Source organism: Vigna unguiculata, chromosome 5 (genome assembly GCF_037176805.1).
Source record: "Vigna unguiculata cultivar grain cowpea cultivar isolate G323 ecotype 2 chromosome 5, ASM3717680v1, whole genome shotgun sequence".
NCBI classification, from domain to species: Eukaryota; Viridiplantae; Streptophyta; class Magnoliopsida; order Fabales; family Fabaceae; genus Vigna; species Vigna unguiculata.
Window position 1 is genome coordinate 9,881,888 of NC_140796.1, and position 12,701 is coordinate 9,894,588.

Here is a 12,701-nt window from a genome sequence, read left to right on the forward strand (position 1 = left end):
CACATACTTTTTTTCTCTAGCTCTAAGGAGAAACCAATAACATTATCTCTTTTGGAAATAATAAAAAAAAACAAATACAACTTGTTAATGGAAAACGACAAGTGTACCGGTCGCACGTAATAAATAATATATATCGTTCTCTCTACAATTTGTGCATCACATCACAACTTTGTAATTCATAACTCAAACAGACAACAAAACTCATAAAAACACTAAAACTGGAAATAAAAAAAAAAAACAAATACAACTTGTTAATGGAAAACGACAAGTGTACCGGTCGCACGTAATAAATAATAAATATCGTTCTCTCTACAATTTGTGCATCACATGACAACTTTGTAATTCATAACTCAAACAGACAACAAAACTCATAAAAACACTAAAACACTCTTTTTTATTTTATTTTATTTTATCAAATAGTTAGTGTGAAACATAAATTTAACATAAAGTATATAGAATTGTCAATATTATATTTCATTTACTTCATTCTCATACATTTTATATATATATATATATATATATATATATATATATATATAAAAGTTGTTGTATCTCTTTGATCGATGTGATATTTCAAATCTTTTTTATTTTGAATAATTTAAAAAATATATAAATACATTATGGTAATATAATACTATACTAAAATCTTTACATATATTGATGTATATTTGTTAATTCTTCATTAACTCAAAAGATATAATGTTATATTTAAATAAAATAAGTAGTATTGCTTATTTTTATTTTTAAATCAAAGTTTGAACTAAGTGGCTTCTTACCAAATAAAATAAGCAAAAAGCAATAGTTTATGATTTTTTTAATTGAATTTTCCATTAATTTAATTTTAGATATCGTTACAAATCGAGCAAATACTCCAAATGCGACAAGTGAAATAATTTTTATAAAAAAATGTCATTTAAATGTAATTAGTCATGATAATTGGACACCAACAGTGAAAAAAATATTAAAGAGGGAATTTATTTTAATTTATTAGAACAAGACAAATATTAGAAAAACATAATTTATTACACTTGATTATATAAGGTGAATGACCATGATTCGTTCAGGGTCGTGATTAGTTTACATGTTACAATTATTTGATTAATTTCATATTTAATAAATTAATTTATATTTTAATTAAGTAATTTAATTCAATACATTATTATTATTTACAGTTATTGTAAGGGTTTAAATGACATAGGGATTTAGTGTAAGAGAATTTTCTACATGCCATGCGTCGTGGATTATTGTATTAAGTATTAACCATTCATGATAATTTCCTTTTGGAAGGTTGATTTTATTTTATTTAGTTTTTTTTTTACCTCACTAAAGTTTTATTCACCAATTTATAATTTTTTAAATGTCCACTATAACATGTCAATGAACTGTTATATATATATATATATATATATATATATATATATATATATATATATATTTATTTATTTATTTATTTATTTATTTTGTGTGTAACTGGAAATTGCCACGTAGTTCAACAACTTTGAAAGTAACATAATTTAATGATTTAAAATGACGTTACTTGAATGATTTATTTATACTTGTATTTGTTAGTCAAATAATGTTGTCATCTTCCCTTGATGTTATGTTATGAAATAAAGAATTGAACAATATAATGCCCTGTTTTATGCATTTAAAAAGGGAAAAAATATGTTTTTTTTTCTCTTAAAGTATTATTTTAAGTTTAACATGCTATATTATGGAAATTTTGATATCATTTAATCTTTACTTTTAAAAACAGTGATTATAGTTTTTATTTTAAGATAAGGGTATTTTAATCTATTTTTTTTATTCACTTTTAATTCATTACTCTTATTATTTTTAAATTATTTATTTTAATTTTTTATAGTGATATGATATGATGATCTAAAAATAATGAGAATAATAAGTTAAAAATGAATAAAAATAAATAAATTAAAGTATCATTATCGTTATCTATTTTGTTATTTGGAACATTCTTTTTCGTAGAGACTGAAGTGTGGGTTTTTAATTTCTTTCTGGGACACAAATAGTGAATGAGAAGAAAGATCCAATGAAGACCGATTGCTACTGGATTTTTATTTTTTTTTTTTGGTTAAAATTATATTTCATTCTCTTAATTTTCATAAAAAAATTTAATTCAATCCTAAATTTTTATTTGATTTAATGTTTTAATTCTTTAAAATAATTCAATTAGATTCGGTTAGGTTGACATTAACATTATTTTATAATTTATACATTAAATTACTACACTTATAAATAAAATTTATTTAAATATTTAAATTTATTAAATAAAGTGATTTGATATATTAATTTTAATGAAAATTTAATCTCAATTTTAATTAGATTGTTTTATAAAATTAAAGGACTAAATTATATTAAATAAGAATTAGAGATTTAATTAAACTTTTTCATAAAAAGTAAAGAACTAAAAAATGTATTTAAGTTTATTTTCTTTTGATTTAGAAAATTTTCACTTTGATGACACAAGAAGTTTTAAATAAATTTATTTTTAATTTCTGTAGCAATGGTTTTTGTTTAACTAATCGTAAAAAATGTAGACTAGTTTGATGCAAAAAATTTAATTTTATAAAATAATAAATAATATATAAAGTGTCATTTGTCGTTTAAAATAAATTTTATTGTGGTTAATAAAATAAAGAATAATAATACTTTAACTTATTTTTTTATCTATTTTTAATTTATTATTTTAAAATCATCACATTACATTATTACAAGAAATTAAAATAAATAATTTAAAAATAATAAAAATAATAAGTTAAAAGTAGATAAAAAAAATAAATTAAAATATCATTATCCTAAAAAAATAGAAGTAGCAACATATTGAAAACCCCTGTCGGAAGAAAAGGAACAACAAAATTAGAAAATAAGGGACAAAAAGAAACGTAGTAATGTTCTCAATAAGGTTCATTTTTTGTTCAACAATCGGACTTGTCCAAAACATCTAAAACTATTAATTAAGAAACTAAAATTAAAGATCATTATTTAATTACTTGTCCAGAAAATTCTACATACAAACAAACACTTCTTTATATTTTTTTGAAACGGAAAAAATTATTCTTAATTTATGTAGCAATAGTTTTTATTTATTTTTAATTAATATAAAAAGTATTGGTTAGTCGGCATAAAAATTTTAATTTTGTAAAAAGTAAATAATACTGTTATTTATTTAATTTTAATTAATCATAAAAAAGTGTTGTTCAGCGTATTTTTTGTCACTTAAAATAAACTCTAACGTCATTGATAAAATAAAAATAACTATTTTTAAAAGTATAAAGATTAAAGAATATCAAAGTTTCGATTATTTTCAATTTTATATAATATTTTAAGAAAAAACATATTTTTTCATCTAAAAATAGCTTTAAAAAGAAATAAAATATCAAACAAAATATATATGTTTTATTAAAACACCTATTGCTTTTTTACTGGTTAGTAATATAATTTTTTTACGACAATGTATGTATTATTAATAATTTTTCATTCTACTAAACAATAAATTTATAATACATCTTATTTATTATGTATTATTAGATTATAGTTTAAAAGTACATTAGTTTTTGGATTTACAACTTATTTTCTCAAAACATTTCAGGTATGCTAATTTTCCTTTTTCTGCTTTATTTAAGTTCGGGTATTTCAGGAAACATTTGACAAACCGACAATACTTCCATAATTCATAAAACAAAATCATTTGACAACTTTGTTTTAGTTATATAGTAGTACATATTAATAGTTAAATTCTAAAATAGAATAACTATAATTAAAATATTAATATAATTAGTTGTTTATCTTACCGAAAATGCATGATTAGTTGTAATAAACTAAATCCAACACGTCACTTGTTCATCTGCTTTACGAATAAAATATTGGGTTGCGAATATTTAGAGAGGGTATGATTGTAATTTGCTACAAAAAGTCATTAAATTGTTCTTGGTTGTTGAAGAACAAATGGTCATTTGGTTCCTGTGATTTTCTCATCATATCACAAAATATTGTGCCTTAACAAAGTTGTCAGGTCAAATTTCTTCGGGTTTGTCTTGTTTCTGCAATTCTGTGACAATGGACATTGAACCCCCTTCGGGTTCACTTGAAAGATTCAAGCTTTACGATGAGCTGGAACTGCTCGAGTTTCAGGACAAGTTCGTGATCAAATCCCGTATATCCCCCGACCATGGCTTCCGGATTAACCGTCTTGATGGCAACATCAGTTTACTTGATGATGGTAATCTTCTTTTCTGAGCTTCACTTTCTTCACTTAGTGATTGGTTGCTCAGGAAATGCAGGAAATGTGTCTGAACTTTGTTGCTTGTTGATCGGAGAAAATAAGTTAAAAAGTTCAGTTATTTTAAAAGAGGAAACTTGTTTTGAGGGGGACTTGGAATTTGATGAATATATTGTTTACTTGTGGATATGACGCTTATTTAGTGTGTTTGTGGATGTTGGTTTGGTTGGTTCTCATTGTGGAAAAGGGAAGATTGTGTCGTGTTTATATGCTGAGTATATTCACTTACACATTTATGAATCAGTTATAGCCAAAGGTTACTGTTTCTACCTCCTCAGGTTTGGTTGGATCTTAGTTGTTTATTTAGTTTCAGCTCCATGTATGCTAGGTTGCATATTATGAAAAGAGTATTTGAAAATAATCATTTTTGTTGTAATGATCTTCATTGTTCTGATTTTTTTTCTTTGCAGGTGACACACTTTCTGGAAGTCCATTGAGGACATCTACAATTTATGGTGTGGTGGGAACCATAAGATTGGTTGTAGGTAGATATGCTTATGTACTTTTATCTTGAGTTCGTATATGATAAAACTGTTCCAGAAGATTGCGACGCAGACAAATTTTACTGTGTAATGGCACTACTGTATATTTCTTGCAAAACATGGTTATTTTGAATTGGAGAACATTTTTTGTCTTTTACCATGTTGAATTTTTATGTATACTTGTATTTGCTTTTGTTTTCACATTGACTCATTTGTCCCTTTGCATGTGAAGATGTTCTAGATTGGATGCTATTAAAAACTAAACCGGTCCTGTTCCTTTTGATGAACTTTGTTTGATTGAGATGTTTGTTGGCCAGGGAAGAAATAAATCCAATCATGTTTTCAAATCAATATTTGTACATAGTAATGCTTTTTTGGTTGATGTAGCCGTTCATACAATTGTCATTCTTTCATCTTTCTTGTTAAGCATGCATGTCTAATATGTTGCCTTCTTCATGAGTAAATTGCATAGCAGAAAAAATTGGAATGAACTCTCAATTTTTTTTTTTCAGTAAACACTCAGTCTAACAACATAACATACTTTATAGACATTAAGGTTCAATGTTTTATGCATGGACATAGGAACGTATGCTGTTGTAATAACCTCTCGGAAGGAAGTTGGAAGTTTCCTTGGTTTTCCAGTATATCGCTTGATGTCCATGAGAGTACTTGCATGTAATGATGCTTTGAGGTATTCAACTGCCCAAGAAGTAAGGATTTATAAAGTCAGAAATCATTCAGGCAGCACTAAAATTCTGTATATGTGATATATCTTTCGTATACTACCTTTTTGCAGAAAAAGGATGAGACTTACTTCGTGAACCTATTAAAAGTAGTGGAGTCAATGCCAGGCTTGTACTATTCATACGAAACAGATATCACATTAAAGTAAGAATCACTGACTTATTGTTTATTATCATCTATGAGATTATTTGGGCAATACTTCTTGAAGAAAAAATAAAATATGTTTCTTCGTAAGCTAAAATAAGTTCTTTTCATAAGTTAAAGATTATGTTTTAGATAAGTTATATGAGGAGAGCTTCTGCAAATTAGTTTATGGGAGACTTATTTCATTTTTTTTTCTTATTTTTCTTTCCTTTAAGTGTTTTTGGAGAAGTTTGAGACCCTAAGTCATATCTTATTCATATCATGCCATGGCTCATATTTTCATAAAATGTAAATTATCATGTCCACCAGCTTGCAGAGAAGAAGCAAGTTAGTAGATGGGTGGACAAGCAAGCCAATCTGGAAGCAGGTTAGTTGACATATTTCTTGATCTTCTGGGAATAATTGTAATCAAATCCATTGTTAAGTGATTTGAAATTTACTTCTGCATATGATATCTCCATAAAGTGAGGTTTTCCTCTTCAGTATTCTGATAATTCACAATCGAATAGTTTTTGAAGCACTAAATAGAGCTAGTAATATTAGTAGGGTGGTTTGTTGAATGAGTCTTAGAAAAAAGGTTGAGAAGAATGATGATGTTGATGGGAGGAGGACTTGGGTTTGCCTGGGTCCACTTCTTTTTATCATTTGAAGGAAATGATGAGGAGGAAGGATTAGAAGGAGAGTGATTACCTGCATACCTCTTCTTTTATTTCCAAGGTTGGGAAGTACTTGGATGAAAGGACTTCTTGTATTCCTCCCTTCTTTGAGGTTGAAGCTCCACCTTTGTGGCTTGGTGGACTAGGCTTTCGAAGGTGTGGTGGTATTATAAAGCTCCACAACATCTAGAATATCCATATTCAAGTCATGAATGAACCTTGCCGTAACTGCCTCCATTGACTCCTCAATTTTGGCTTTGATTAGGATGACCTTCATTTATTTGTAGTACTCTTCCACACTTCTTGACTCTTGGGAGAGTCAACATGTTATATCATGTTATTTGTAGTACTCTGATGCATTTAAATGCAGAAAAGATCAAATAAAAGCCTATTGGTCCCAGTGGCACTGTTTAATGCAATTATTAGTAGAAACTTGATGAAAGTTTTAGGTTACAATTTTCTATTTGTATTTCAGGCTGACCCTCGATTTGTCTGGAACAAACATCTATTGGAAGAGCTTATTGAGTATAAGGTTAGATTATTTGGCAGTTCTTTCCTATTTGATGAAGTAAAAGTACATTTAGTTTCACTAGTAAAAGGAAATATTTTGTTTATAAAGAAATAGTGTTTAAAGTTTTAATGAACTTCCTTTTTTTCATTCTTAGCAAGATCATTAGGTAGTCTCCTTAACAACTATCTTTATGATGGCAGCTTGACAGATTCATCGTGCCTATAGTGCAAGGGAATATCCTGAAGTTTAAATTGCCTCTTCTCCCATTCCTCTCCCTGCCCCATTTTTCTTTATGTGTGTGTGTGCATATGTTCTTCACATTCTGTCTTTACCAAAAATATGATAAAAATGAAGCATTTGTTTAGTTTAAGAAGCCAATCTATGTTCCCCCTTAACTGGGCTTAAGCTTCCAAAGAGCACAACTAAAGTTGAAAGATTCAAATGCTATGGTTACATTATTTTCAAGGAGATGTACACGGCGTCTAGGTACAATGTCCAAAAAAGCTTCTTATAATAAAACTATTATATGTTTGTAGAAAAAACTCGTTATAATATGGTAATATGATGACGTAGGAACAAGAATGTGGAGAAGAGGAGCTAACTTCGAAGGTGACACTGCTAATTTTATTGAAACCGAACAGTTGCTTGAAACTGAAGAATTCAAATTCTCATTTTTGCAGGTATTATTATACATTAATCAGTATCAACTTCCAGCAATTCCTTTCAATAATTTCTCTCCTCTGCTGGTTATATTTTTTACTAGCATGTGGTCCGTGTTTATGAGAATTTGTAGTATTGTCAAACATGCTGAAAGACTTTGAGTGCTGTATTTTCATGAATTTTCAAATTTTCGAATATAGATAAATAAGTAATATAGTGTGCAAAATATAGAGGTTCACTATTTTATTTGCTTTACAAACATAGCTTTGTGTATTTGGAGATTTTAAAATTTTCTTAGTTTTGAGTAGGGATAATGGTTCCGTACTCTTCCTGTAGGTATCGTAGCCAATGTAATTTAACAGCGGTTTTGTATTCACACAAACAGAAGTATGTGTATATATAGCAACCAGTTCTGAAGCTGTTATAGTGGAAAGCAGAATGAATGCAATAATAAATATTAAAATACAAACTAAATAATTTATACTGCACATATAAATACTCATAAAAAATCGTGATTCGTGATACATAATAAGCCACAGTTTACACACAATCGCCATTAATCTAGGAGCAACAAGAACGTAATGAATTAAAATATGAATGATGATGAAATTGGTAGAGAAATAACATACCAAAATCAATAAAAATTAGCATAAAGTGAACTAGGAAGTCTAAAGGATGAAGAAAGACAGGAACACACGAAAACAAGATGGTCTTGGAACTGAGGTTAAAACATAGGGAACATAGAAAATGTGAAATTAACAATTTTGCCCAAATATTTCTAAGCAATGTTGGTTCGGGGGCACAATGAGTTTTTGAAGCCTATCATGCTAGTACTGCAATTGGACGTGAAAATTTTCTATTTTGGCTGCAATGGCTACTGAAAACCACTCCATCTTAGGGATGCTTCACTTTGTTCACACACACAAATATCAATATTTTTTGTCTCTCAATTTGTGATTTGTACTTCATCTGATTGTTTCACAGGTTCGAGGTTCAATTCCTCTTCTTTGGGAGCAGATCGTTGATCTAAGCTATAAACCGCACCTTAGGGTTATTAGTCACGAGGAAACAGTATACTTTTACCTCTCAATTCTGTCAGCAATTAACAGTTTTATCACGAGACTTAAATTAATATATGTTTCTTTTTGTTTTTCCCCTTCCACTCCTCCTCTAGCCCAAGATTGTAGAGCGTCATTTCCATGATCTCGTGCAAAGATACGGAGAGATTGTAGCTCTTGATCTTACTGATAAAGTATGGCTTTATTCTTCTCTCTTTTCACTTAAACCAAAATGATTTTTAAGATTTGTTGCAAGTTTTTTTTTTTCTTTCCAGAATCCCTTTTGTCTGCTCCAAATTTTTAAGTTTGGCTGAGTTTGGTTAGTATGTCCTTATGGATATAATAATCATCAACCAGTTTCTACATCCTATATTCTTTTTATTATTTTGAGCAAATTCTTTTTGTATTTTCCTGTTGTAGCATGGTGAAGAAGGTCAACTAAGTGCAGCATATGCTGCTGAAATGCAAAAACAGCAAAACACGAGGTGATAATTTAAATGTAATTTGATTTTTTCTGCATACAATTATTTTATATCCATGAAATTATGAAGTTTGCTTTGGCTGTAATATAGCTTAAAAATGTTTCGGTGTTCTAGTTTCGTGTTTCTTTTAACTTTCTATTTTTACTATATTGGATTGTGGCAGATATGTTCCTTTTGATTTTCATCACTACTGTGGGAGCTCAAACTTTGACAATCTGAAAATCCTCTATGATGAAATCTCAGAGGATTTTGAAAAACAAAGGTAACGGAAAAAAATAAGTTTAATATACTAATTCAATAGCTAGTTGCCACAGTCCAGGTATACTGGCAAATCTGTAATTCAGGTTTTTAATTATTGCTATTTCAGCTGAGCAGATATTTCTTAATAGATAGACAAGGAAATGTACTAGAAGAGCAGATAGGACTTTTCAGAGCAAACTGCATTGATTCCCTTGATCGAACAAATGTTACTCAGGTTTGCTGATAGGGAATAATTGAATGCTAAGACTTGTTATTTTCTTACTCCGTTTCTGACATGATTATCTTTGTGTTATTTGTAGTGTTATCTGGCCCAGAAATCATTAAATCTTCAGTTGCAGAGGATTGGAGTTCTGACTTCCTCTGAGTGCATTTCAATGTTCGAAGAGGAATATGGAAAATTTAGAATATGTAAGGAATTCCCTAATAGGTTCTTGCCTTCTTTATAAATCATTGCCCTACTTATTTGACATCTATGTACTTTAACTAGTGTGGGCAGAGCAAGGTGATGAGATAAGCCTTGAGTACGCTGGGACTCATGCCCTAAAAGGAGACTTAGTTAGGTATGGAACTTTTGGTTCTGAAAATCCTGTTTTGCCATGTTTCCCTTCTGTGACACTGATACATCCTGGAAATAATGTGCAGATATGGAAAACAAACAATGACTGGAATGATTAAAGATGGAGTGAGCGCGCTTTCCCGATATTACTTGAATAATTTCCATGATGGAATTCGGCAGGCAATGTTCATTTGTGTGCATTATACTTTTACTCATTTAAATAGAGACAATTCACTCTCAAAGTTCTTCAATATGTTTCATAACTTTTGCAGGATGCCCTTGATCTCATAAGTGGTCACTATAATGTTAGCAGAAACGTTCCTTCTCCTTTCCAGTCAAATAACTTTGAACCTCTAACGGTAAGTCAGGGCCTCATCTTTCTCTTTTCTACCTACCCTACATCCTTGGAAGCAAACCAGGACAACCTTGAACTGGTTGGGAAAAAAAAAATAGTTGCCCCTATTCATCAAATAAACCTATCATGTTTAGGTTGGCTTAAGATGACACCTTAATAGTCTAACCTAGCACCCAAATGGTAGAAGGATGAAACAATGTAGAAGATGTTTCAGTTTTTGGAGATCATGTTTTGGCTTAAGTGAATTGTGACATTGATTGATCCTTGGCAGTTATGTGATGATTTGATGACAAAACAGATTGTTTCATCATACATTCTTGTGTACTAATTAGTTATGGAAAGGATACACACTGCTAAATTCAACAAGCCATTTCAGCACACGTAAATTTAAATAGTTTTTATGGACAGAAATTTACATCACACTTCATTGACATGTTTTATGGAAAACTGTATACATGCAGTATCTCCCTGTTGCATCGGCTTTGATAATTGGAGGTTTGACAGCAACAACCTTCACTCTACAGCAAGGTATATAATTGTGTTTCTTGCATCTGAAAAAGAGGGATGCTTGTTTCTTTTTGTTCTTTTTTCTTGTTTTTCTAATTTTCATGTTTATTTTATAGCTGGTCGAAATACACACCACTATGTTTCTTCTGCACTCTGTGCTGGAATAACTGCTGGTGTTATGGCAATTGTCAAAGCTAATGGAAGGCATCTATGCTCAAGACCACGTTTGTGTGGTCTCCTGTAATATAATTCACAAGCATTTTGAACCATGAGTAAAAATTTGTGTAGTCTTGTTCCACAGATTGTACATATAATGTTTGTGTTGTTCAATTTTTCGTTTTCAGACAGCAAATTGTTATCTGTGAAAACCAAAAAATAAAGTTTAGACATGTCTTAAGTTGGCAAAAAAAAAAAATATTGTTTCTCAAAGTTGAAATATTGAAGGGAGTGTTATGAACATTAGTGTTTACTTTCCACACAAGTAGCCCATAGTAGTTATAAAATGTTGGCAATTGAGTCATCTACCCCATCAAATTTCTCATCTCACCCCATCAAAAGCATTTGAAAAATGTTTTCCAGAGGAGGTGATTGATTTTAAAAGGAGGGGTGATTATTTCCGGAAAAAAACTTTCAGAATTGTTTATTGTGTTCCGAAAAATAAATTCTGAAACTGAGAGTGATTATTTTTGGAAAAAAACTCAGAATTGTTTATTGTGTTCCAAAAAATAACTTATGAAACTGAAGGGTGTAGGAAAAAAATGATGGGGGTGCAGGAAGCAGTTGGCTAAAATGTTAGCGATGGATGTGCATGGGTTTGCCCACATTTTAAACAATTTGTGTGTACCATTATATTATGTTAAGACTAGGATTATTTATAGTTGTATATAGAGTTAGTAGATCATATTTTTGTGGGTAAATTTTAATGATCACAAATATAAATGTGTCCTATTACATAATATCTTATATTGTTTAAGTTTCCTGAGGGTATTCTATGAAATTAAAGTTGTGCCACCTCTTCTAATTCTTTGTCTCTAGGTTGTTGTACATCTTGATCATTAATTGATAATTTAGTATGCATTAATGACATAAGTTTGTACATAATATTAAGGTATTAAGGGTTAAATATGTTTTTGATCCCTTAACTTTTAGTGAAAATTTGAATTAGTTATTCTTCAAAACTTTAACCTAATTTAGTCTCTTAATTTTATAATTGTGTGAATTTAGTTTATATAACCAAATTTTGTTAAGTTCATTTGACGTTTCAAATACATTTCATGATTGTTTCTTAGTTCAAATGTGTCAAACGATGTAAACAATTCAAATGTTATCATGAAATACATTTGAAACATTAAATAAACTTAACAAAATTTGGTAAAAATAACTAAATTCACACAATTCAAAAATTGGAGGACTAAATTGAGTTAAAATTTTGGAGAGGAATTAATTCAAAATTTTATTAAAAGTTGAGGGACCAAAAATATACTTAATATAATATTAATTATATTAAGTTCAATTTTGTCCATATAAACTTTATGTGTAATCAACATTTTTATCAATAAGGAACCTTGTGATCTCAATAATGTTTGAAAATCTACGTCAATAATTATTTGATTCTAAAATAACGCAAAAAAATTATTTTTGTATAATTTTATTGCACATTATTTGTCATATGTTTGTGCAACTTCCGCATTGGACATAAAATCAGAAGCTATATCAGAGAAAATTAATATAAAAGGAGAAAGTCATATGAATGTCTTCATCAAGATCAAGAAAAGAAGAGAAAGATCCACAAGAAAAAGAGCTTCGAGTATTCAAAGGAAGATCTTATACTAGGAAGAAATCCATGTTGGGTTTTGTGGCAACCACAATGTCTTGTCAAGAATTTAATGATATTCATTCCATTACTCAAGAATATTATGAAGTTATTTCCAATACTTCTAGAATAACTAATGCTTTGAAATGTCTTGAAAAATATTTAAAAAATGTAT

At 29.1% G+C, this 12,701-nt stretch overlaps 1 protein-coding gene across 1 annotated transcript; it reads left to right on the plus strand.

Moving 5' to 3' along the window:
* The first annotated feature begins 3,948 nt into the window (after nucleotides 1-3,948).
* On the plus strand, nucleotides 3,949-11,170 carry SAC8 (SAC domain-containing protein 8). Its single transcript, XM_085672968.1, has 20 exons — nucleotides 3,949-4,237; nucleotides 4,708-4,782; nucleotides 5,362-5,489; nucleotides 5,576-5,667; nucleotides 5,977-6,034; nucleotides 6,799-6,855; nucleotides 7,035-7,078; nucleotides 7,250-7,320; nucleotides 7,408-7,514; nucleotides 8,479-8,565; nucleotides 8,669-8,746; nucleotides 8,973-9,037; nucleotides 9,198-9,296; nucleotides 9,410-9,509; nucleotides 9,595-9,703; nucleotides 9,783-9,855; nucleotides 9,938-10,031; nucleotides 10,124-10,210; nucleotides 10,668-10,734; nucleotides 10,830-11,170. Exons 1-20 carry the CDS (start codon nucleotides 4,075-4,077, stop codon nucleotides 10,955-10,957), a joined length of 1,782 nt encoding a protein of 593 aa, XP_085529094.1. The 5' UTR covers nucleotides 3,949-4,074; the 3' UTR covers nucleotides 10,958-11,170.
* Nucleotides 11,171-12,701: the final 1,531 nt, after the last annotated feature.

Coding starts and splice junctions, on each gene's coding strand:
- SAC8 (XM_085672968.1), top strand. CDS start 4,075: ATGGACATTGAACCCCCTTCGGGTTCACTTGAAAGATTCAAGCTTTAC. Junction 4,238..4,707: donor CATCAGTTTACTTGATGATG/GTAATCTTCTTT, acceptor TTTTCTTTGCAG/GTGACACACTTTCTGGAAGT. Junction 9,856..9,937: donor CTAAAAGGAGACTTAGTTAG/GTATGGAACTTT, acceptor AATAATGTGCAG/ATATGGAAAACAAACAATGA.